Source organism: Trichoderma gamsii (genome assembly GCF_001481775.2).
Source record: "Trichoderma gamsii strain T6085 chromosome Unknown Scaffold_53.2, whole genome shotgun sequence".
Classification (NCBI taxonomy): Eukaryota; Fungi; Ascomycota; class Sordariomycetes; order Hypocreales; family Hypocreaceae; genus Trichoderma; species Trichoderma gamsii.
In genome coordinates, this window is record NW_020171390.1 from 188,804 (window position 1) to 211,073 (window position 22,270).

Consider the following 22,270-nt stretch of genomic DNA (forward strand, 5'->3'; position numbering starts at 1 on the left):
TTCAATTTCACTAACAGCCTGTTACTACTGTCGATAAAGCGAGCTATTTATTATATTGAGATATCACCGGCGCATTATGGGAAACGAACTGGGAATATGTTTATAGCCTGGGTTACGGGAAAGCCAGCAAGGAGTCTTGTAGTATTGGCGAAAATCTTGTAGGTGTCTAGGAAGGATAGTATTACATTACATTAATTGCCAGAGATTTATGACACAGCGGATCGGATGTTGCAATTTCCTCGCTCTCTTCTGGGTCCTTCTCATAGCTGTTATCTTTCCTCAGATACAGGGCCGTCTAAGTCACTCGCTCGCTCAACAGAAATGGCTCTCTATTGCTCAGTACTATTTATCTTCCTCAATTCACATCAGGACAAACAGCTACAAAACTCGTACAGCTAGTTACGTATTGATGTTTCACTAGCAGGTACAACAGGGCAGTCTCTTCTCAGTCATCACTAATAGCTTCAATCTGGTATCTCTTGAATCATTACAACTGCATCAGGCAATAATAGCTCGCTGCAGTTACGATAATTGCAACTGGCGCCTTGCTCTGATATGCTGCTGCATCGCTCTTGCCGCAGCTCATAATCAGCTGAGCGCGTAAACAGGATGACGAACAAGTAACTCCTGGTGCTTGCTACCTCCTATAGAGCAAGAGCAGGAGAAGAAAACCCGGCAGTGCTAGCAGATGGCAAGATGGTATCTGCCTTGTTGACCCGCCTCTTTGCCCAATGCCAAGGAGAGAAAAATAGGGGAAGAGCAAGTTTTTCCACGATGCAAGCACGGCAGGAGCAACAGCGTATCACTTTTTCTCCAGGCAGAAACTGGCAGCTGCTACCTGGGCCTGTCCTTTGGCTCAAGCCCCCCCAAGCACCTCTCGCAGACTGCCTCTTCTCCCCCCTTCTCTCGTGAGCATGTAACGTCTTGTATGCAGCGAGCACACTGCATCTTGTTCCCTTCTTCTACACGCACACAAGCAGTAGAATCCTTACTGCTGCTAGGCCTGCTCATTTTGATCTGTGACCAAGAGCACAGAAACTTACTTCACTTTCAGGTGCCATATATCGATCTCAACTCTCACTAGAGCCACAGTTCACTCTACAATGGCGCACCAAAATGACAATCCGTCGTCTCCTCGATCATCGAGCGGAGGTGCCGAGTCTTTCAAAGGAACTCCCGACACTCGGTTGACCGCAATGAGCCCAGACGATGGTCCAAAATCATCCAGCCTTCTCAAGAGTTTCGCCCGCTCAGCTACCACCGCGTCTCCCGCTCGACTTCCGGCCGGCAGCTTTCGCAGTGTAGTTTCTCACATGGACAAGGATCCCTTCATCACCTCCATGCATGGCGTTGGCACGAGATTGTCGCCAACAGCCTCAACATTCAGCCCTTTTGTTGGGAACACTTACGTCCGCTTGCCAGACGGGGAGGGTCCTATTTCTGGCGCTCTCAGTACCGACATTGGATTGTCGAGAATTATTGTTATATCATCGCCCACCCAAGTTTCCACGCGCGAGGTGGAGGCTGTTTTGGTGGTAAGTATACCTACGGAGTTTCAGAGAACCAGTACTGACCTATGCCACTTGTTATGTGTACAGGACACTGAAAAAGATGGCAGCAACACTTACGGAACAAGGAATATCAAGGCTCACAGTGGCGGAGTGTTTGTCTACTTCACCGATATCAGAGACGCCTGTGCAGTGCAGGCAAAGCTTCATCAAGTGGACAAGGGATGGAAAACTACCTTTGCTAACCCCACACGCGTTGCCCAGTCTCAAGGCACTCATCTGGAGGTGGGACAGGTTGCAGGCGGTTTGGATTCTGATTCCCGAGCTGAATTGGATAAGCTTTCCGGCCATGCGGTAGGCCTCTCTCGTACTGGTCAAGTTCAAGTCTTTGTTGTTGTCCCGCCTGGGGTTGTCATGGACCCGACGCATGTCATGAGAGTGGCTCATCGATTCTTGCAGTCTCACGGCCGCCTGTTTGCCTTTTTCAGGCTAAGTTCTTTTCCGAACGGCTCTTTCAGAGCCGTTGCCGAGTTCTGTGACACCACCGCAGCCTTTCCCGTCATACAAGCTTACAGCGCTGGCATCTCCATTGAGGTATGTCAATCCCTTCTACTTCAATTAGCATTCATACTGATATCTATGATAACCCAGGGAATTCAGCTATATGCATCAGCTTACAACGTTGACGCTTTGTCTGCCTCGGGGATCACCGACGCAATGGAAGAGATGACCATTGGCAAAAGAACAGATGACCCAAGTCAGCAACGGCTGAGCCCTGCTACTCCCAATTCAAACTCAAACTCTTCACATGTTGGGCAGGTGGATGCCCACTACAATGCGCCCGTAGCCATGTATCCTCTCATGTTCCAAGCGCCATTCACACCGGCCGTGCCATATATGCTGGATTCATTGCTACCCTCGGTACAAGCAAACTCGGGCAACCCTTTGACACCATTTACTCCACAGTATCCTGTCTTTGGAACTTTGTATCAAACACCGCCGTCTCCAGCTCTGACGGCTCAGAACAGCTATAGTCCATCCAGGAACTTTTCAGGAGCTGACAGAGCAGATGCCCGCCGTCAGAATGCCATGAGAGTCAGCAGGTCTACTTATCACAGCACAGCGACTCATCATAACCATGTTGACATCACTCGCATTCGCGATGGGATTGATGTTCGCACCACAGTAAGATTATTAGCCATGTAACTGCGGTTCCTCACTGACTGTTTTGCAGATAATGCTTCGCAATATCCCCAACAAAGTGGACCAAGCCATGCTGAAAAGAATCATTGACGAGTCTAGTTGGGGAAAGTACGATTTCATGTACCTTCGCATCGACTTTGCCAACGATTGCAAGTGAGTATTTATTCGCGGTCTATTGCCCATGTCTTGTTCTATTCAAATTATTGACGGCTATGAATAGTGTCGGATATGCATTCATTAACTTTGTAGATGTGAGTTTATCCCCCCTCTTGTAACGCATTTCAGTTTAACTAATGTCAATTTGCAGCCTCTGGATATTATCGATGTTAGTACACAATGATTTCTCATTCACTTACGAAGGAGCTCAGGTTGACATAGCAACTCAAGTTTGTCAATGCCCGCGGAAATCAGCGCTGGTATGCTCTTTCTTCTATGCAATTTTTTCCCGGAGTATTCATTCTGATTGGCTCACTTCCTATATAGGAACTGCTTCAAAAGTGACAAGGTAGCAGAGATCTCTTACGCCAGTAAGTCTGTCTAGGTGGATGTTTGTGTTCCTCAATTCTGACTATTTATACAGCCATTCAGGGTAAAGATTGTTTGGTACAGAAATTTCGAAACAGTTCAGTAATGCTAGAGGCTTCGCACTATCGTCCTAAAGTAAGCATTCTGCATCAGATTCCCTTTGGTATGTTGGATTTTCATGGAACAACTAACGGATCAAAGCTTTACTATACATCGAACGGTCCAATGCCCGATCTCGCTGGAAAAGAAGAGCCATTCCCGGAGCCTGACAATCAATCCAAGATGAAGCGAAGTTGCGAGAACGCTGAGCATGTCGGTAAGTAGTACACTTGGGGCTTTGACTTGCTAGTCATTCTCAAGCTCATAGTTGTTAGGCCTCTTCACGCCGAATGCAGGACAGCACTTCCGCGACGAACAGCGGCGCCGGCGCTCCCAATATGATCGAGGAACTCGTCTTGCAGCCCTCGAAGAGTACGACTATGAGACCGCCATACAGCATCTCTACGGCAGTACGATTTAGTGAGTGAAGTTCAAAGCAGAGCTATGCTTGGCCGGAAGAGGGCCACTATTACCTTTTGGACGTTGTTGAGGTTTACTGATTCTATCTGCGATGATCGCTTGCACTTACTTCGGACGGACCTACTCACTTTGCTATATACCGTTTGATAAGCCATGGATTTCATAAGAAAAAATGAGGATAAGTAGCGGCACAGAAACAAAGTAGGTCTGTAATTTAATATATATACTTGCGTTCAATGAAAATTCGCCATGCTTTGTCTGTACCATTGCCATGGGGCTGTGATCTAATATCCCACACGCATTACATCAATAAAATGCTCAAATAAGAAGCAAAACAATGCCAAAGAGCAGTTTATTTTTACGAGAATATCGCCTCATGAAGAGTCCTGGTTTGATGCCAAATGTTCAGGGAGAGAAGGAAGTGGTTTCCGGGGCGTATTCAGAAGGGCCGGAGATGAATGGTGTAGCGAATGGAACCTTGGCTCTTGGTCTAAGTAGTGTAAATACTGGTACTTGTCTTCGGCCGGTGGACTTGGCAAGGGATGCCGCCGCGGATACTCTTCTTCACCGTCTTCACAGATTGGCTCATGGGGCTCTGACGTTTCAGACAAAGAATGAGGAATTCGATTACTCGGCACGTTGGGAGCAGCTTCGAACGAAGAAACACTGACCACTGGGACATTATCTGGTAGTGTCTGTGCATCTGGTGGGATTCCAGCATCGGATTTATAGATATTAGTACGAGGTCCCTGGCCGGGATACGGCGACGATGAGGGATATGCAATGACGCCGGCTTGTTCTTGCAGGGCCGCAAGGTAGGGAATAGGGACTCCCCTCGAGAAGATGACCAGAAACAAGCAGGAAAGCAGGAGGATTGCCTGCACAATGGCCATCCGCTTCTGGAAGACAACTTCGTCGGCTAGCAGGTTGAGTCTGGTGCTCAGGGCTACAATGTCGCGCTCAGACTGCTCCCGCTGGCTTTCGAGAGCGAGGACAGTGGATTGCCATATCTGCTCGTACTGCTCGCGCACGTTGCGCATCTCTGCAAGGACGGTGTGGTTGAGATCGCCCAGGAAGCGGTTAAGTTTAGTCACCTGCTGCTGTTCGGTCCGCCGTAATGCGTCCTGCATGATTCGCGACTGGTCTTCGACGTATTTGAGCGACAGCGTGAGGTTCGTCTCTACTTGCTGCAAGCGCTTGGTGATGGAGTTGTAAAAGCTGCCTTGGACGGTTGGCGAGGCGCTGGAGGCACTTGGTGTCCGGCTTTTTGTGGTCCCGGAGCTCGAGCCGGCGGCATCCGAAGGTTCTGGTGGAGGCTGCGCTTTATCATCCGTGGTAGGTTTGGAAGAATCTGTCTGCTTTACTGTTGGTGCGGAAGATGCGTCCCGGGCCTGAGTGACGTCTGATTTGGGAGAGTCTTGCGAGGCAGAATCCGACTCCACGACGCCATCTTTAGTTGGTCGTTTTGCCTTTTCGCCAGTTTGCCCAGAGCTTTGATCTCCTGGCTTTGCATCGCCTATGGCAATAGTAGAGGGTACAGCGCATGTTGCCGTCATAGATTGAAAGGGGGCTTCATCAACACGAGGTAGACAAGTACTTGCAAGCTCTGGAAGACTTTCATTCTTGTCTCCGGCTTGCGGACTAGGTCCGGCTGGTGCTGGACTAGGTCCAGCTGCTGTTGGTTGCGTAGAAACAGTGGGAACAGGGAGATCTTCTTCATCCTCTTCGTGAATATCATCTTCTGGTCGTGTCTCGCTATCTCTCCAAGAATCGAGCATCGTTGATCCATGAATACGAAGCAAAGAAACAGGACAATAGTACTCATTCCCGTAGTGTGTCAGAAATTCCAGCCGAACATATTTGCCCCAGATCTGGGGGTTTTCTGGGTTTTCCACAAGGAATGCCTGGATATCTCGCGAGTTTGCGGCTTCAAAGATCCCAAGCGTCCTCCATTTATCCATTTTCACAGGATACCGATCGCTTACACTGACTCGGAAATGACGAACCATGCTGGAGAAGAACTCGAAATTGGCAATGACAATGGTGTCGATGAGGATATCGTCGCTAAGCTCGACAATGACATACTTGTTTTGCGCAGCGCATTCGAGTAGCATGTAAGAGTCCTTGTTTTCCACTAGAATGGCTTTTGCGTTCTTTGCTTGGGGCCCTGCCTTCAAGATGGTGGCGCCCGCATCGAATGAGGAATATGAGAAGCGCTCCTTGCAGGTTTTTCCAGCGTCTTTGCTTCGGTGAATAGGCGCTTTGCCATCTTTGGACGTTGAAGTGTCGTCGACATCGTCGCCGTTGTTCGCATTTGCTAATTCCGTAGGAGGCCCAGGTTTGGGGCCTTCTCCTTCTCCATAATCATCAAAAACTAGGGATATCTCCCCTTCCTCGCCCAATCCTACATCATCCAAATCGGGAGATGGTCTATCGGCTTTCTGGCGCCCGCTCGAATTTCGCAGGTGCAAGTTTTGGGGGTCCTGTCCGGTTTGCTCCAGCATCATCTTCTTCCAGTCCTCAAATGACATGAAAGGCGTCGCAAAGGTATCGCCCGCAGAGTTATTGGCGAACGTGTCCGTTTGCTCCGTAGCGGATGGAGGAGCCTGCTCCTCCACAGGCGGTCGCGTGACATGCTGAGTGGTGTTGTCGGAGTCGCCTGCGGCAGGCAGCCTGGTTGGAGTCGGCAAAGAGTCTGTCCATGAGCTCTTGAAGCAAAGCGACGGCAGCGTATGTGTGATGTAGTTGATGGTTCGGACTTCGCATTGGCCAGGTGTGCTTGTAGTTGGCGAAGCTTTCTCAGCTGGGCGGCCTTGGTCGTTGGCCCGCGCAAGGCCGTTTGACAGGAGCGCAAAAATTAAGCCACCGTGCCAAGCACACGAGAGGAGTTTCATGGTAGGCTGTGTGGCAAGTCATTGATGGATGCGTCCCCGGCGGCGCTCAAAGCCGAGCAGCAAAGAGAGGCTCAGAATGTTGGGTACAAGTAACGGCGTCTGTGAAGCGCTGTAGCGGTAGTGCCGCAACGTGCTTGCCGAGCGCTACTCTCCGCAAAGAGACACTGACGCAGGCGTTAATTAGCGTCAGTTCTAGGCAATTTTGGGCAAATAACTCCTACTAGCACCATCTATAAATGGACTTTGGTGGCTAACCCATGCTGCGATGATCTCCTACTCGGATGTATAAGTGTCTTTACAAGAAAAAGGATCAATGAAGTGGCAGCTTCAGCAAATTGATTGGTAAAATATCTTTAGACAAATGTTGTCTTGTCGTTTTCAAAATATCAGTCTAATAGAGAATAAATGTTCGCATCATAAGCCTCGTTGATAAGACAGGTACTCAGAGGCTGGTCGCCAAGTTCTCTCTACATTACTAATTGCGTAAATGCCAGAGTGGCAACGGTGTAACAGATCAAGTCGCGACGCCGGCAGCCCAGCTCCGATTTACTTCACTTTCCTTCTTCAGGCTTATATCTTCTCGCCTGCGAAAGGCCACCTCACCATCTATTGCATTGATTTGCGTCCCGACAGTCGCATCGCCGACATATCTTTCATGTCGACTGCGGTCATCCTTTCATCCTTTGATTAGCACATGATTGTTACGATTTCCCATCGCTCTAAATGGATCAAGTAATGGGCGGCGATCGCCTTCCGCTGGAAACATGGTTCTGGGAGATGCCGACATGCACGCGATGGTGGACGGCCGCCACTGTCTTGACCAGCGCCCTCGTCCAGTGCCATATGGTGACGCCATTCCAACTCTTCTACAGTTTCCGAGCCGTCTTCATTAAGTCTCAGGTTGGCCTGTCCCTATCCGCTACGCCTTCACCTTCGCATATGCTGACTGACTGATGCAACACAGTACTGGCGCCTGTTGACGACGTTTCTCTACTTCGGCCCGTTTTCGCTTGACCTGCTCTTTCACATATACTTCCTCCAGCGATATGCGCGGCTGCTGGAAGAGTCGTCGGGACGGTCGGCTGCGTATTTCTCCTGGCTTCTCCTCTATGCCATGGCGAGTCTGATTGCTCTATCGCCGCTTGTTTCCATGCCATTTCTCGGGCACCCGCTCTCGTCTACCCTCGTCTATATTTGGTCCCGGCGCAACCCCGACACCAGGCTAAGCTTCCTGGGGCTGCTTGTTTTTACCGCTCCGTATCTGCCGTGGGTGTTGATGGCCTTTAGCCTGTTTATGCACGGAACCGTACCGAGAGACGAGATTATGGGAGTTGTCATTGGTCATGTTTGGTACTTCTTCAATGATGTATACCCGCCGCTGCACAACGGCTCCAGGCCGTTTGATCCCCCAAGCTGGTGGAGGCGGTTGTTTGAGGGTCGCCCAACAGACGACACCCCCACGGATATCAATGATATTATGGGCGCAGCAGGGAGAGACGTCGCTGCCGTCAATGTGCGATGACCAACAAGAAACGCGAGCCCTACCCGTCTTGAGCCGCAGAAAGCAGCCTGGTAGACTGAAAAATGAATATTAGCCTGGTAAATACTAACACAACGAAACAAACGCTTATGCGAAAGGCTTGAAGCCAAATGAGTACATAGAATGAATGACTACTAGAAGCCAACGAGAGGCAAGAATTACGAATGCATGATATATGCCTTGTTCTTAGTAATACAGGCCGTTCTATCGTAAGGTTTACTGTCGTTTTCTGATCTAAGTCTCATAATACATATACCAATGCTAGATTCACCCCTTGGGTCTGTATTTCACGCCCTCGCTCTTCAATGGTGTGCGGCATTCAGGTCTCACGTAAAAAGCCGCAAATATGACAGGTTACTAATATAAATATCATTCTCGCAATTGGCTCCTAAATCAGACATAGCTGACATGCCTGATATCGAATAATAATAGTATCTTATACTACAAGTATATCAAGGAGAACGTTACTAGCAACCGCAATGACATTAGTGCCTGCTGCGGTATGAGCTGCAAGTATGACAATCTCACAAGCTAAGCCAAATCCGGAGTAGTACATCTCACGCATAGCATTTGATACAGCTTGGAAGAACGACGGCTGCGAGCTCTGCTATGCGGCAGTCAAGCTGCAGTCCATTTGCGAAATCCTCTCCATGCATACTGCGCGAAATCACTTGTTGACATGATAGCTCTGTGCTGCTAAAGCAACCAGCCGCGGCCTGGTGATCCGTGTGGAACGAATTTCCACAGAAATTGCCCGCAGAACCCGTCACGATGCAGGAAGAGCTTCTCCCCTCCGAGATTGAGCAGGTCGAATCGGTTCGTCTACCTATTCCTCTTCTTCTGGGAATCTGATGTTTATAAGACATCGCTGCTAATGGTGACAAAGCTGATTCTTTCTCTGTACGAACCAGCTTCTCCCAGCACGATTTCCAAAACACAATCGACCTTGTCGCGGCTGCAAAGTTCACCACAAGCATGGTCGCTCGCCCATCACCTGCTTGGGCGTCCAGACGAGAAAGTCAAGTTTTTCGGTGCGCTCACAATCATCGTTAAGTTGAATACCGAAAAGTACGTTCGCCGTCCAGTACGCTATCCACTGAGCTCTCCGGTTGACATCGATCAGTTCGTCTCTTAGCGACAGTGATGCTGTAGAGCTCCTAGTCTCGCTGTTGGGATGGTATATCGGGGCTTTGCAGCACAAGACTGGGTTGCTTGTTGTACGGAAGCTGGCATCTGCGCTGGCCACCTATTTCATATATTTCCACAGACTATGCACCCGCTACATCTTTCATCTACTTGTCAGCCTGGCGTCAAACCGAGCTTGGCAGCCTGGCACTATCGACGAGTCGGTCGATTTCAACGCTATATCAGAAAGCCTTACTGGAGTGCACTTGCACGCGGCTATCCTGGTGATGAGCAATATTCTTGAGGACGTAACTCGCATCGATCTAAACGCAGCAAGCAAGTATGAGATGATTATCTACTCGTTTTATTAGTATCTTATAGCATCGCTAACACGGACAAAGCGTTGGCCTGTACGACTCGGTTATTGCAAACACCTCCGACTCGGTAACACTCATAGCAATGTGCATGAGCCGAGATGATGTTTCTCCAGAGGTCAAGCAAGATGCGCTGAGATGTCTTCAAGTAGGTGACCCTGTGCCTTTTGAGTTCAGCAAATCAAGAGAGGCTAATTGGATTCCCTTTAGTCGTGGGTTTCATTTGCTCAGAAGACATCAGCACGAAACAGCTACATTGCAGATTCTCTACGGCCCCTTATTGGAGGCTCTATCAACGCATTGATGGTCGAGGATCTGTACAATGCGGCCGCCGAACTGCTTGTTGACGTGCTCTTCAACTGGCCTTCTCTGCTCACCGAGCAGCACTATACAGTACTCGCCAATATCTTTGATACGACATGGTTCCACCACCGATATGACCAACTCATCCAGGGGGATGTTGACTTTGAGTCGACACAGCTCGGATATGTACTTCTCGCCTTTGGTGAAGCTCGAGTAGAAGACCTTATTAAGAATGATCATGAGCAAAACAAGAATATACTGTCCCAACTGTGTGGTCTTCTTGCGGCGGAGGGCTATCCAGTTGCTGAAAACAGGATTTTTGTCCCCGCCGTCGAATTTTGGTCGACATTGACCGAATCCGTCTCAGATATGGATCCAGCGTCGACTTCTGCAAGCTCGGTAACTGCAACCATTATCCCATACATCTTTCAGGCGACATCGCACGCATGGAAGAAGGTTATATATCCTCCAGCAGATGAATTTCATTCGTGGGACTCGCACGATCGCGCCGGCTTCCATGATGCTAGGAAAGACGTAGTGGATCTTTTACAAGCTGTCTATGCCTTGATCGGGCCCAGGCTTGTGGAAACCTTTTCTTCGTTGATATTGTCCACATTGGCAAGTTCCTCCTGGCTGGAATTGGAGTCAGCTATATTCTGCCTGGGCGGCTTAGCGGACTGCAGCCGAGAAGATCCGCGCTGTGACGACTTTCTTGCCGCAGTTTTCTCGTCTCCTTTGTTTTCAGTGCTTAGAAGTGCCCAGAAAACCATACCAACCCGAGTCAGACAAACTTGCCTTACGCTGATTGAACAGTACACCGAATACTTTGAAAGAAATACCCACCTTCTTCCTACCGCCCTCAGCCTTCTGTTCAACGAAGTTTCAGAACATTCCATGGCCATACCAGCCTCAAAGTCTATATACCGGCTTTGCTCGTCTTGTCGTTCACATCTGCATCCTCAAATGGACGGCCTACTGGCAGAGTATCGCAACTTAGTTGCTACAGCATCACTTGATTGCATTTCTCGTGAGAAAATCGTAGGCGCACTCGCGTCTATCGCTCAGGCCATTCCTGAGGATGAGAAGAGGTATACTGCTTGTTCTGGGTTGCTGGACATTATACAAAGCGATGTCCAGCAATCCATGAAGCTGGTGAATGTAACCAATGACGAACTGCTACCACAGCAAATACAATTTCCCTGCTCAGACATCTTGCCTGAGGAACACGTTGGCTTGCATGTTGCACTCAGGGCCCTGAGATGTCTGGCGAGCATGGGCAAGGGCTTGCAATCTCCCCCGGACTTTTCGATTGATCTTGAGGCCGAATCTAACCAGAAAGCCAAAACACCCAAATTGGTCCAAATTCAGGAGCAAGTAATACGGATCATTGTTGAGGTCCAAAACATGTACAGCGGGAGTTCAGAGGTTACAGAGCTGATATGTAGCGTGCTTCGCAGCGGTTTCTCCGAAAGTGAGCCGGGACCGTTCGTCCTTACCCCTGAGGATACAGTGCGCTTTCTCGTTGGACATTCAAAAGACACGCCTCGAATTGGCATTGTTGTTAAAATGGCGTGTTCTTTTATTAGCTCCCTACCTCCTCAAATGCTCGGGCAGTATCAAAAGATACTCTCGGATGTGCTCTCTTGGGTAATTGGACTCTTGAAACAGCTTCCTGGTAAGAGAATTCCACTGTTGTATGCCGTAGATGAGCCAACCAAGTTGACAACTGAAATTAGAGCCTGAAGCAGAGCCTGAGCTCGTACAAAATGGCATTGATCTTGTCAGTCGACTTTTGACCAGAAGCCCCGGCGCTTTCATCAGCCTGGAACCATCAGACGCAATCGAGTTCTTTTTCCTGTTCACGCTGCAGGTTATGGATGGAAAAGAGCCATTACCTAAAGCGGCTGCGGCGGAGTTCTGGGTATGCATTACATCTTTTGTCTTTGCGTTTTCTATCATTATGGCATACATTCAACGGCGATCTAACACTCAAATAGACTGCATTTGTCGGCACTCGGGCAGTTGATGCAGGGCTTCAGGAAACTTTCACGAGAGCCATGGATACGCTTGGGCCCTTGTTAACTCAATCCCTTGCAAGGAATCTCGGCGGTAATGCCCTACGGAGCGAGTTAGACCGACTGAGTGAACCTTTGAGGAAACTTGTCGTCAACTACCCAATGTCGAGAGAGTGGCTGCAGTCCGGTTTAGATGATCCAACATTCCCGAGCCAGCGGGTAACTCCAGAGCAGAAATCGCTGTTCGTGAAGAAAGTCATTAGGTATAGTTCTACCGAGTGTTGCTGATGCATGTCCCCCCCTCTTGCTAACTTGGGCTAGTCTTCGAGGCGCTCGGGCAACAAATCAGGTTGTCAGGGACTTCTGGTTGACTGCCAGAGGTGCTAACTTTGCCTACGCATCTTGATATGGCCAGCCTACCCAAGGCTCACAAGTCGATTTGACGCTCACCTAATCGCGTCATTCAATGACGAGAAAGATATATATAATAACATTAGATATACAGCCACATGATATCCACGTTGCGTTATTCTATATCGAATTGGCTGGCCAACACTGGCAACTATCATACACATGCCTGTACGGCGATTCCAAACGCGAGGGGCGAGGTAATAATACATGAAAAGGCTCAAAGCGCTAATTGACGCCAAATATCTGTTACAATCCAACTGCAGACTTAACGATATCCATCGTTTCCTGCGCACTTACCTGGGCTTTTCGCGCGCCCTCCTTCTCGATCATTGCAAGATACGATTCATTTGCAGATAGATCAAGATATCGATCTCGAATACCGTGTAACCCGGCAATCAGCGCATCTGAGACTGCTTCTTTGAAAACCTTGGGCGATGAGTCGGCGTATACTTGGGCTAGCTGTTCCGGACTACGCTTCTCTGCATCAAAAACAGAGTATATTTCCAATAAGTTAGAAAAGCCAGGGCGAGTGGCGGGATCGTAAGAGACGCCGGGAGTCGAATCAGTCAGTGCCGAGCCAATCTTGGACCGAATCTCTTCAGGAGTATCAGTAATAAGAATCCTTGAGCGCTGCGCCTTGTGAGATTTCGACATTTTACTTGTCGGGTCTGTTAAAGACATAATGCGCTGAGCGGGTGCTGTTACTCAATGAGCCAGTGTGCAAGTGAGAGAAGGGAAGGGAAGCAAAGGCAGCAAGCGTACAGATGATGGTGGAAGGCGGGACAAGATGATTTCCATAAGCATGATTGAAATTTGTGACACATTCACGCGCAAACTCCAGATGCTGTTGTTGGTCATGCCCGACGGGCACATGGGTAGCTCTTACAAGAAAATATCAGTTTCCTATTCGGTATGCTATCAGGGGTGGGGGCGCCAAAAGGGGCGTATATGCAAAGACACTGCTGGGCTTACCGGTGAACAAGAATGTCAGCGGCCTGAAGGACTGGATAGGAGAATAGGCCCAGCTTCAGTCGGGAGCCAACGGGCCCTTCGTCTAAAGTGGAAGACGAGTCTAAGCTAAGCTTACTCTGAGAGCTGGTCAACGGGGGAACGTTTATACATGACAATTGCTGCGAATCCATCTACCTTCCATTGTGTCATTCTTGAGAGATAGCCTACAGACGCGGTACATGCAAGTATCCACATCAGCTCAGAGTGAGCCGGCACCTACATCCAGTGGTGAGCTATATGATGATTGGAGGCTTTGGGCCGGAGTCAGGCAACGAACAGACGACTGGTAGAAGATGGTGCATCTCTCGGGATCTAGACCAATGGCAAGGAGGGCGGCCAAAACTTCCCTCTTGCGCTGTTTCAGCACCTCTGGCTTCTGGGGCACGGTGATGGCATGCAAATCGACAATGGAGTATATCAGCTTGGTAGAGGGCTTTTCCTCGCGTTGTAGATTTACCCATTGCCTCAGCGCACCGACATAGTTTCCCAGATGCGGCACGCCAGTGGGCTGGATGCCGGAAAAGACGACGCGAGGCCGTAGAATTTGTTTTGCCCCTGCGAGAGGTGACATTTATGGCGATTGAACTCTTTATCTTAATATTATTTCTGCTTTCTCTACATGCGTTGGCAGCGAGAAGGTTTCAATGAAAGAAAAAAGAGCTGTAGGCGAGAGAGTGAGTTGAATCGTTCAACCTGGGGAGCAGAATTTATGAATTGACGCTAGTAAGTTTAGAGCTATATTCCTTAGCTAAATAGCTCTAACTCGATCGATTTTATGTTGTGCCATTCATTGTACCTGTGCTTTGATTGACACTCACACATAAGCAATACTGAACTTTATATACGAGAGATAAGATGCAGTCAGAATAAATATCCCTGCATATACTAGATAGGTTGGCTAGTTCTTTGATAATGGTGTTTTTTTAAAGCATGTTTTATATGATTAATCCTGAGCTTGTATTCGGCCATATGAAGTTATTCGGCATTGCAGCTCTACATAGACAAGGATCAAGGCCGTCTGGTTAATATCAATGCCATATATATATATATATAGATAACAAAAAGAGATTCGTATTGTCGAATAGGGCTCCAAAGTGTTATGATAGATTATACAAGTGCACACTATGCAGTGTCTGTATTCCACCAACCTGGTTACCACGTTTTGCATCCCATTCCCTGAATCATGTTCTTCGCTAGCGGCAAAAACAATATACTATATCACATGGAATATCAAATATGTGTGTAGAAAAAGGAAGGTGCACTTAAGAGCAAAGATATAAACAAGAAACAAGAAACTGTTACGTTGTGGCCTGCACGTACTCAATTTTTCCTTCATGCAGCAACAAAATCTGCACTCGCTTCGCCTCCCATCTCCTCGCCCCCCTCTTTGTCGGAATCTGGCACTATGGCAAAGTTGAGATGCTTCCAATCCTCCAGCTCCTCGGTGACGGAGCGCATTCTGTCGCGGATGCTCTCGATGGCGTAGCTGCCCAGCAGCAGCCTCAGCGGCGGATACGAGCAGTGTCCCAGCTGCCAGACGAGCTCGGCGCACTTGACGGCGCTCGTGGGCTGGCGATCGCCCAGCCACTGTACCATGCGCTTTGCGTGCAGCGCGGGCGACGTTGCGGTGGAATAATGCTCGCTGGGCGGCTTGATGAAAAAGTGGCCCCAGGTGGGCAAGGGACTGATGCCTGAGTCTGGCTCGTCGCGCCGCACCAGCCCGGGCTCGATGAGCGTGGCCTTGACGTGGAAGGCATCCGTTTCATACAGCATGGCCTCGATGAGGCCCTCGACGGCGTACTTGCTGGCGCAGTAGGGCCCCAGGCCGGGCACGCCCAGGGCGCCGGACGTGGAGCTGAAGATGAGGTAGCGGCCGGCCTGCTGGCGCCGGAAGTAGGGCAACGTCGCGTGGATGATGTGCAGCGTGCCCATGAAGTTGGTCTCGAACTGGTTGCGCAGGTCGTGCTCGTCCTGGTCCTCACACGAGCCGATGACGCCGTAGCCCGAGCAGTTTGCGACCACGTCGACGCGCCCCAGCTTGTCCATGACGTGCCGGAAGACGCGATTGACCGATTCCCGCGAGCGCACGTCGCACAGCAGGCCCAGGCAGTTTTCATGGATGCCGTCCATGTCCTCCTGCGACGTCTCAAAGACTCGCCCTACCGAGCACACCAGGTCGCCGTGCGTCAAGGCGCTCTTGACCAGCGAGCGGCCCATGTGGCCAGTGCCGCCGAAGATCTAGAGAGGGCGGCTGTCAGCAGTGAGACGGCTTGAGGGTTCGCAGTGAGATGAGACGATCTAAGGGAACGCAGTGAGACGGAGGGACGGGGAGACGCGAACAACGCACAATCCAAACCAGCTTCTTCGTTGATCCCGTCGGCGGCGGCGGATCGCAGCTCGCTGGAAGCTGCAGTTTGGGCCTCGCCGGCCCGTCGCTGGATTCGCTGACTTCTGTGCGAGCCTCCATTGTCTAGAGAACTCGGTTGGCGACAGCAGGCGGGCAGGCGAAAGGGAGCGCCAGTTTGAGTCTACGCCTCCTGCGAAAAGAGACAGTGCAGCCGTGTCTCACAGAGTAAGGCATAAACGTCAGGCGATACTGTGTGACTTATGAGGCGTCGCCAGTTGGAGAAAAAAATAGAGCTAGAGAGGCTTGGCCATCGGCAGTTGCGAAAGCTGAGCTGATGAAGAGGGCTTTAAACGAACCGTCGCATGAATGTTGCATAAAAGTGAGAGGTCCGGGTGTCTGTTCACCTCCTCCACAGGCCTGCCATTACTCAGACGCATCGCCACCAGGTGCTTCGATCGCGATGCGGCGGCGATGGTGAGGGTTTTTATTGATGGCGGTGAGGAGAGTTGGAATCACACGATGATGATTTGACGTCAATTGATTAGGATACAATGGGTTCCGGGGTCTTCGAATTCTTTCCAATCGACTTTGTAATTAATTGTCCGTTTCTAAGCTGCTAACTACAATTATTACTTACTGCCTCCCGCATGTCCGGCCAAGACAATCGCCATGATTTTTGTTTTCCTTTTTTTTTTTACCCTCGGTCGCCGGCTATTCAGCTGAGATACTGGCTGACATACTCCTTGCGGAAGTCGTTGCTGTCCAGCTCTGGAGCCCGGTTCAGGGGAGTCCACTTTGGCTCATCCTTGAAGAGCCTCATGGCGTGGACGTACTAGAAGAAGGGAGGAGGGGGAGAAAAGGTTAGTGAGACTTGTCTTGTGACGTGCGTGCTCATAAAATTGACATTGACAATGACAGATCAAGGCAGAATAACTCACGTTGGATTCGTCCGTTGTGAAGCGGTGGAAGATTCCGGCGGGCAGGATGATGAGGTCGTCCTTCTCCAGCTGGATGCGCACCCACTCGTCGCCCTGGTTCCGCACGTCGAAGTAGCCCTGGCCGCCCCGGATGTAGCGAATCTCCTCGTCCTCGTGTAAGTGTTCGTGGAAGAACATCTTGACCTTGTCCTCATAGACGGCGCCCATCTTGTCGGGCGACACCACAATCTCGTCGCGGTTCTTGTATCCGCGCTCGGCCGCCAGCACGTCCACCTCGCTGGTTTCGGTCAGGCGACGGTAGTGCACGCCGATGGTGGCCAAGTCGCTGGCCGTCACCTCACGGCCAGAGTCATGAGGCAGACGCTGGTCGCCCTTTGGAGCAAAATCATGCCGTGTCAGGATCTCTCACTCGTCGCTATCGCCGGTCTTTGTGTGGATGGGGCTTACTGGCACGTTATCATACATGTATGCTTTCATTTTGAACTGCTTTTCTGGCTGCTATGCTATGAGGGAGGGGTTTCCAAGACGATGGGTTTTGAGAGAGACCGTCAAATGACGAATATTTAAAACCCAGTGAGACTCATGAATGACGATTGCCCCACTCGCTGAAATTGGCCCAATACGTACTGAATTTGGTCTTTTGAGATTGAAACCATCAATGGACATGCCAGGAAATAGTAATCATTCGCCTTGTCATCATATTAGAAAATAAATATAAAAAAAAAGCTAAATGCTTATGGTCACTTTTTAATAGCTTGGTTTTTATGGGTGCGCAGGCATTGGCGACTCGGGCACATGCATGCCTCTTGAATCTTTTAAGTACTATGGCCAAAGAGAGCCTTGGAGCTAGAAGCGTGCTAAAGGCCGAAATAAGCCCTAGACATTCCGGTACGTTGGGAAATAAGTGCCAGCTGTTGAGTAAAACAGCTGGGTACTATCGATCAGGAGTATGTTGTGGAGATGCTGGAAACACAAAGAGTAAAAATAACTCGAGCCCAAGTTTAGGGTGATAAATACTGCGCAATTGCTTCAAGACTCGCATACGTGAATGTGAGATGCAGTATATGATACATCTATGAGTAGGAACGGTGCTTGTGGCGTGAAATCCAATGGGTAAGGTAGGTAACGTTTTGCCACTCCGGTGTGCACTAGACAGTTTTGTTATCCAATTATAAGTAATTCTTTCGGAATTACAAGCACATACGACCATAGGTAGTGGAGAACTCGGGGTCCCGTCTGCTCCCCCATAGATAAGCCACTAACCGGCAGATTAGTAGTTGAGTGGGTGACCATCAGCGAACACCGGCTGTTGTATGTTTTTTGCTCTTATATTGCTTTGGTAATCTTGTCCTTATAAGTTAAGTCAACACCAGACCAAGTACATACGACCATAGGTAATGGAGAATTCGGGGTCCCGTCTGCTCCCCCATAGACAAGCCATTAACCGGCAGATTAGTAGTCAGGTGGGTGACCACTGGCGAACACCGGCTGTTGTATGTTTCTCTTTTCTTTTTTGCTTCTTGATAACTCATGTTATTTGTTCGCAGACCTTTAGATAGATTCTACTACGTCATAGGTGCTTCAAATTATATGTCTTACCCGATAGCACCAAGTCTGAGTACCAAACATCATCCTCTCAACCTCACCATTAACGATGAGTCGAGCAATGAAGCAATTCTCCGCCCTTCGCCACTCCCGAAGACTTCTCTTTGGCGGCATCGGCACAGGCATCTGCTACGGAGCTTTTGCGGCACACTCTTCTGTTCGGTTGGACTCTCGGCGAAAGCAATCTGCAGCAGCTCCCACTCAGTATGCCGCGAAATCTGTGGAACCGCTGCCTTCTCCTGAGATCATCCGCCAGATCTCCTCTGGCAGCGTTGTTGGTTAGTAGTAGTCAATTGCTAATTCATGTAATTTGCATTACCCGTCGGAGAACCACTGGATAACATTGATTATCCCCCCTCTCATAGGCTTTGCCACCGGCCTTGTAGTTTCCGTCTTTTCTCGCACTCTTGTGTTGCTTGGCGGAGTGTTTACAGCGTGCTATCATGTAAGTGCATTCACCAATCTTTCAACCTCCTAAGCTGCATCTCCTGACGTGTTTGACTAAACCAAGCTCGCCTCCTCATTTGGGCTGCCTTTGCCGAGGTTTCTTAATTTGCCCAAGTATCTGGCAGAGAAGATACCTCTTCTTAGCCATGGCACAAGGAATGGGTGGTTTGTTGCCTCGTTCATTTTGACCTTTGTCCTATCGGCGTTTGTAAGCCTCTAAGATAAAACCTCTTTCATTTTTCCTCTTTTTTTCTCCTCTTTTGTTTGTCTCTACGGTGATTTACTCCTACTCAATGCGCCGTGTTTCTCGCTCCACCCAGGCAGTCGTGATGGCATCTCCCTCAAAGTAACCCTTGGTCTTCTCCAAAATTTCTGCGTTGGATGCATTCAGCCAAGCCTTCTCATCCTCCGTGAGCATGCTCTCATTGATCAAGCTCCTACAATAGGGAACCATAGTAACGTGCTCGAAACCAAGGAATGGCTTATCTCCAAAGGCATGTTTCGTCTCAACCTCTTTAACCATAACAATGTTCTCGATTCGGATGCCAAAGTTACCGTCTTCATAATATCCTGGCTCATTCGAAATGACATTGCCAGGGGCCAACGGCACTTCGGTATACTGAATGCGAGTACCAATACCAATTGGGCCTTCGTGGACGTTCAGGAATGAGCCTACGCCATGGCCAGTGCCATGTCGATAATCCAATCCCGCTTTCTGTTGCACGTTAGAATAAAAAAATCGGAATCTCGTGACCAAAAGATGCATTTGAACTCACCCAGAGATGTTGTCTAGCAAGAGAATCAAGAGCAAATCCTGTCGTCCCCTTAGGGAAAATAGCTACGTCTAAGGCAATGTTTCCCTTCAGGACGAGCGTGTAAGCTTCTCGTTCGGCTTCCGAGGGCTGCCCAAAGTGTAGCGTCCGTGTGGTATCGGTTGTGCCATCCAGATACTGAGCCCCTGAGTCACACAGATAGATGGCATTGGGGTCAATCGTGGCGCAATTTCCACGTTCAGGGCCATAGTGAATCACAGCTGCGCTATAGGCCATTGTCAGCACAACATTGTGGCAGAGAAAGAAACAAGTAAAAACGGTATAATCTCACTTCGCGCCGGTCGATGATATTGTCGGGAATGATAACCCGACAAAGTGCTCCTTTTGTGATCGCAATTCTTCTAGCTTATCAGCAGCCTGTACTTCGTCCAGCACAGCTTTTTGGTTTATAAGCTGGTCTTCGAGCCACGCAAAATACTGGATGAGAGCGGCACCGTCTCTGATATGGCAGGCCCGCATTCCTTCCATTTCAGTCTCGTTCTTGACAGCCTTTACATCCCCAACGGGACTGCGAATCTCTTCGACAGCTGTATCTCCACCTAGTGCTCTCTTCAGGGCCCAGGATCCTTTGTTAGACATTAGAAAGCTACCTGCGGGACCACCACCTTCTTTCGCAGTAGAGGCGACAAATTGCTGATGGAGCTGTTCCGCATCACGAAAGAAAGTCTCGTATGGCTTGATGTCAACTGCATATTTGGCCAAGTGCGCTCGGCATTCTTCGTCTAACTTGGATTCGTCCACATACAGGGCTGCTCCTTTTGGCGTGATCACGGCATACGAGAAGAAGACCGGGTTGTAGGGGATGTCGTTACCGCGCAAGTTGAATAGCCAAGCCACCTCGTCAAGCATCGAGATGAATACACCGGGGGATCGCTTCTTCTCGAGCTCCGCTTGGAGGTCCGCCAGCTTGTTCTGAACTGATTTGCCGGCAAACTTTTCGGACAGAACCCTGATTCCCTGCTGGGGTCTGGCTGGTCTACTATCGGCCCAGACCTGATCCACCAAGTTGATGTCAAGGGGGACCAGGTCAGAGCCGCCGCTTTTGCGGATTTTCTCTGCAAGCTTCTTTGCTGCAGAGCCCGTCACCAGGGTTGAGTCTACGGCAACAGTCTTTCCTCCAGCAGACTGTTCGGCTGCCCACTCTTGCCAGGTGGGAACATCTTGGAGCCCTTGCTTTAACAACGTCCAGTTTTCATCCAACTGTTGAGTAGCCTGGTTGAAGTATCGTCCATCGGTCGCAAGAGCTGCGGCGGTTTCTGTGATGACTGCGCACCCAGCAGAGCCTGTGAATCCGCTGATAAACTCGCGCCGAGCGTCACAGGAGGCAATGTACTCGGAACTATGGCTATCTTCGGACGGTACGACTGGAAAAGATACACATGTGAGCGATGATACGTCTCTACAGGCCAGGCTGGCGGATACTGAGGCTAAATGTACCGCAGACCCTTACCATAAATCTGAACGTTGTGCTCTTTCATCAGAGCTCTCAGCTGAGAGAGCCTATGGGTTGTGCTTGTTTTGGCCATTGTTTCAGTTGAGAGGCGGCGGATGAATGGCGAGGGCAGCGTCCGTGGCAGTTTGCAGGCTAAACTTGGAACAGTCGCTAATATGCCTCTATACATTGAATGATGGACTATTCTCTATCTTCTAGCAGCAGGGTGTAAATCCATCTTTGTGGAAGTTCTACCTATACTGACAGCACGTGAGAGGGGCAGAATAGTGCCTATTGTAGCCGTCTCCAACCCCCCACCTGCCCCATTTCCCCGCATTACCTTATGAAGTAAGATACCTACGCGCCCCAGGGGTGTTTCTGGACAAAGGTTCTATAAGAGGTAACTCCTTTAAAAAGCTTAGGAAAAGAGTGCTCTTAATTGCACTATAGCATATTCCTATTTAAACTATAGTGGTCTATACTATAAGCTAGGTTTACTCCTTAAGTATAGGATTTTATATACTTATATTAAATTATAGTATAGTATATTAGTAATAAATATTATTAAGGAAATAATATTATAAAAAATAGTAAAAGAAGCTATTTAAGGAAATAAAATAAGTTAATTTATTTAAATATAGTATTTTTTATAGTTTTTTATTAATATATATATATAATTATAGGCTAGTTAACTTATTTAATTTATTAAGGGCTACTAGCGCTAACTAAGTAATTAAAATAATTACTTTAATATTAATTATAAGGGCAGTAGTAATAATAGCTATAAGTTAATATTATTAAAAGCTTTATAAGGCTTTAGGGGACTATAAGGCTTTATAAAACTATAAGAAAGCCTAAGTACTTTTTCCTAGGCTATTAATATAAGCTTAGCTTTATCCTTAGCCTTAAGGTAATAATAATAATAATAAAAGGGCGCTATTATTTTTTATTTTATATTAAAATAAAACTCTTTATATAAATAAGTTTAAATAATATATTAAGGCTTATTAATAAAATTACTATTAAAATACCTTAAGCCTAGCTTATAATAAAGCTAATACTTATAATAAAGCTAATATTTTTCTTTTTTCTTTACTTTTTTTTTTTAATATTAACCCTAAGGCTTATTAAAATAAGTAATTTATAATTTTTTAAAATTTTTAATTAATTATAAAGGTTTTAAATAATATTTAAGTTATATATTTAAAAAAAAAAGCTCCTTAAGGTTCACAAAAATAAA

At 48.5% G+C, this 22,270-nt stretch overlaps 9 protein-coding genes across 9 annotated transcripts; 4 read left to right on the forward strand and 5 right to left on the reverse strand.

Moving 5' to 3' along the window:
* Window positions 1-1,103: 1,103 nt before the first annotated feature.
* TGAM01_v209954 (hypothetical protein) lies at window positions 1,104-3,756 on the forward strand (the record flags this gene model as incomplete). The annotated part of the gene is made up of 11 exons (XM_024550680.1): window positions 1,104-1,535; window positions 1,599-2,102; window positions 2,160-2,693; window positions 2,743-2,864; window positions 2,932-2,962; window positions 3,019-3,036; window positions 3,090-3,127; window positions 3,195-3,238; window positions 3,292-3,371; window positions 3,438-3,552; window positions 3,611-3,756. The coding sequence occupies 11 exons, from the start codon at window positions 1,104-1,106 to the stop codon at window positions 3,754-3,756; spliced, it is 2,064 nt and encodes a 687-aa protein (XP_024404591.1).
* Window positions 3,757-4,129: 373 nt separating this feature from the next.
* TGAM01_v209955 (hypothetical protein) lies at window positions 4,130-6,649 on the reverse strand (the record flags this gene model as incomplete). Its single annotated transcript, XM_018808408.1, has 1 exon — window positions 4,130-6,649. The coding sequence occupies one exon, from the start codon at window positions 6,647-6,649 to the stop codon at window positions 4,130-4,132; it is 2,520 nt and encodes an 839-aa protein (XP_018658326.1).
* Window positions 6,650-7,372: 723 nt separating this feature from the next.
* Window positions 7,373-8,171, forward strand: TGAM01_v209956 (hypothetical protein; the record flags this gene model as incomplete). Its single annotated transcript, XM_018808407.2, has 2 exons — window positions 7,373-7,549; window positions 7,614-8,171. The coding sequence occupies 2 exons, from the start codon at window positions 7,373-7,375 to the stop codon at window positions 8,169-8,171; spliced, it is 735 nt and encodes a 244-aa protein (XP_018658325.2).
* Window positions 8,172-8,960: 789 nt separating this feature from the next.
* Window positions 8,961-12,412, forward strand: TGAM01_v209957 (hypothetical protein; the record flags this gene model as incomplete). The annotated part of the gene is made up of 8 exons (XM_018808406.1): window positions 8,961-9,005; window positions 9,076-9,257; window positions 9,313-9,654; window positions 9,716-9,836; window positions 9,899-11,666; window positions 11,728-11,912; window positions 11,989-12,269; window positions 12,328-12,412. The coding sequence occupies 8 exons, from the start codon at window positions 8,961-8,963 to the stop codon at window positions 12,410-12,412; spliced, it is 3,009 nt and encodes a 1,002-aa protein (XP_018658324.1).
* Window positions 12,413-12,642: 230 nt separating this feature from the next.
* TGAM01_v209958 (hypothetical protein) lies at window positions 12,643-13,999 on the reverse strand (the record flags this gene model as incomplete). The annotated part of the gene is made up of 4 exons (XM_024550681.1): window positions 12,643-12,660; window positions 12,715-13,115; window positions 13,390-13,412; window positions 13,710-13,999. 4 exons carry the CDS (start codon window positions 13,997-13,999, stop codon window positions 12,643-12,645), a joined length of 732 nt encoding a protein of 243 aa, XP_024404592.1.
* Window positions 14,000-14,760: 761 nt separating this feature from the next.
* TGAM01_v209959 (hypothetical protein) lies at window positions 14,761-15,895 on the reverse strand (the record flags this gene model as incomplete). Its single annotated transcript, XM_018808404.1, has 2 exons — window positions 14,761-15,666; window positions 15,776-15,895. 2 exons carry the CDS (start codon window positions 15,893-15,895, stop codon window positions 14,761-14,763), a joined length of 1,026 nt encoding a protein of 341 aa, XP_018658322.1.
* A 595-nt stretch (window positions 15,896-16,490) lies between these two features.
* TGAM01_v209960 (ARD/ARD family protein) lies at window positions 16,491-17,190 on the reverse strand (the record flags this gene model as incomplete). Its single annotated transcript, XM_018808403.1, has 3 exons — window positions 16,491-16,607; window positions 16,714-17,085; window positions 17,161-17,190. The coding sequence occupies 3 exons, from the start codon at window positions 17,188-17,190 to the stop codon at window positions 16,491-16,493; spliced, it is 519 nt and encodes a 172-aa protein (XP_018658321.1).
* A 1,189-nt stretch (window positions 17,191-18,379) lies between these two features.
* On the forward strand, window positions 18,380-18,601 carry TGAM01_v209962 (hypothetical protein; the record flags this gene model as incomplete). Its single annotated transcript, XM_018808402.1, has 1 exon — window positions 18,380-18,601. One exon carries the CDS (start codon window positions 18,380-18,382, stop codon window positions 18,599-18,601), a length of 222 nt encoding a protein of 73 aa, XP_018658320.1.
* A 450-nt stretch (window positions 18,602-19,051) lies between these two features.
* On the reverse strand, window positions 19,052-21,220 carry TGAM01_v209961 (xaa-Pro aminopeptidase; the record flags this gene model as incomplete). Its single annotated transcript, XM_018808401.1, has 4 exons — window positions 19,052-19,480; window positions 19,542-19,803; window positions 19,870-20,962; window positions 21,049-21,220. The coding sequence occupies 4 exons, from the start codon at window positions 21,218-21,220 to the stop codon at window positions 19,052-19,054; spliced, it is 1,956 nt and encodes a 651-aa protein (XP_018658319.1).
* Between the last annotated feature and the right edge of the window lie 1,050 nt (window positions 21,221-22,270).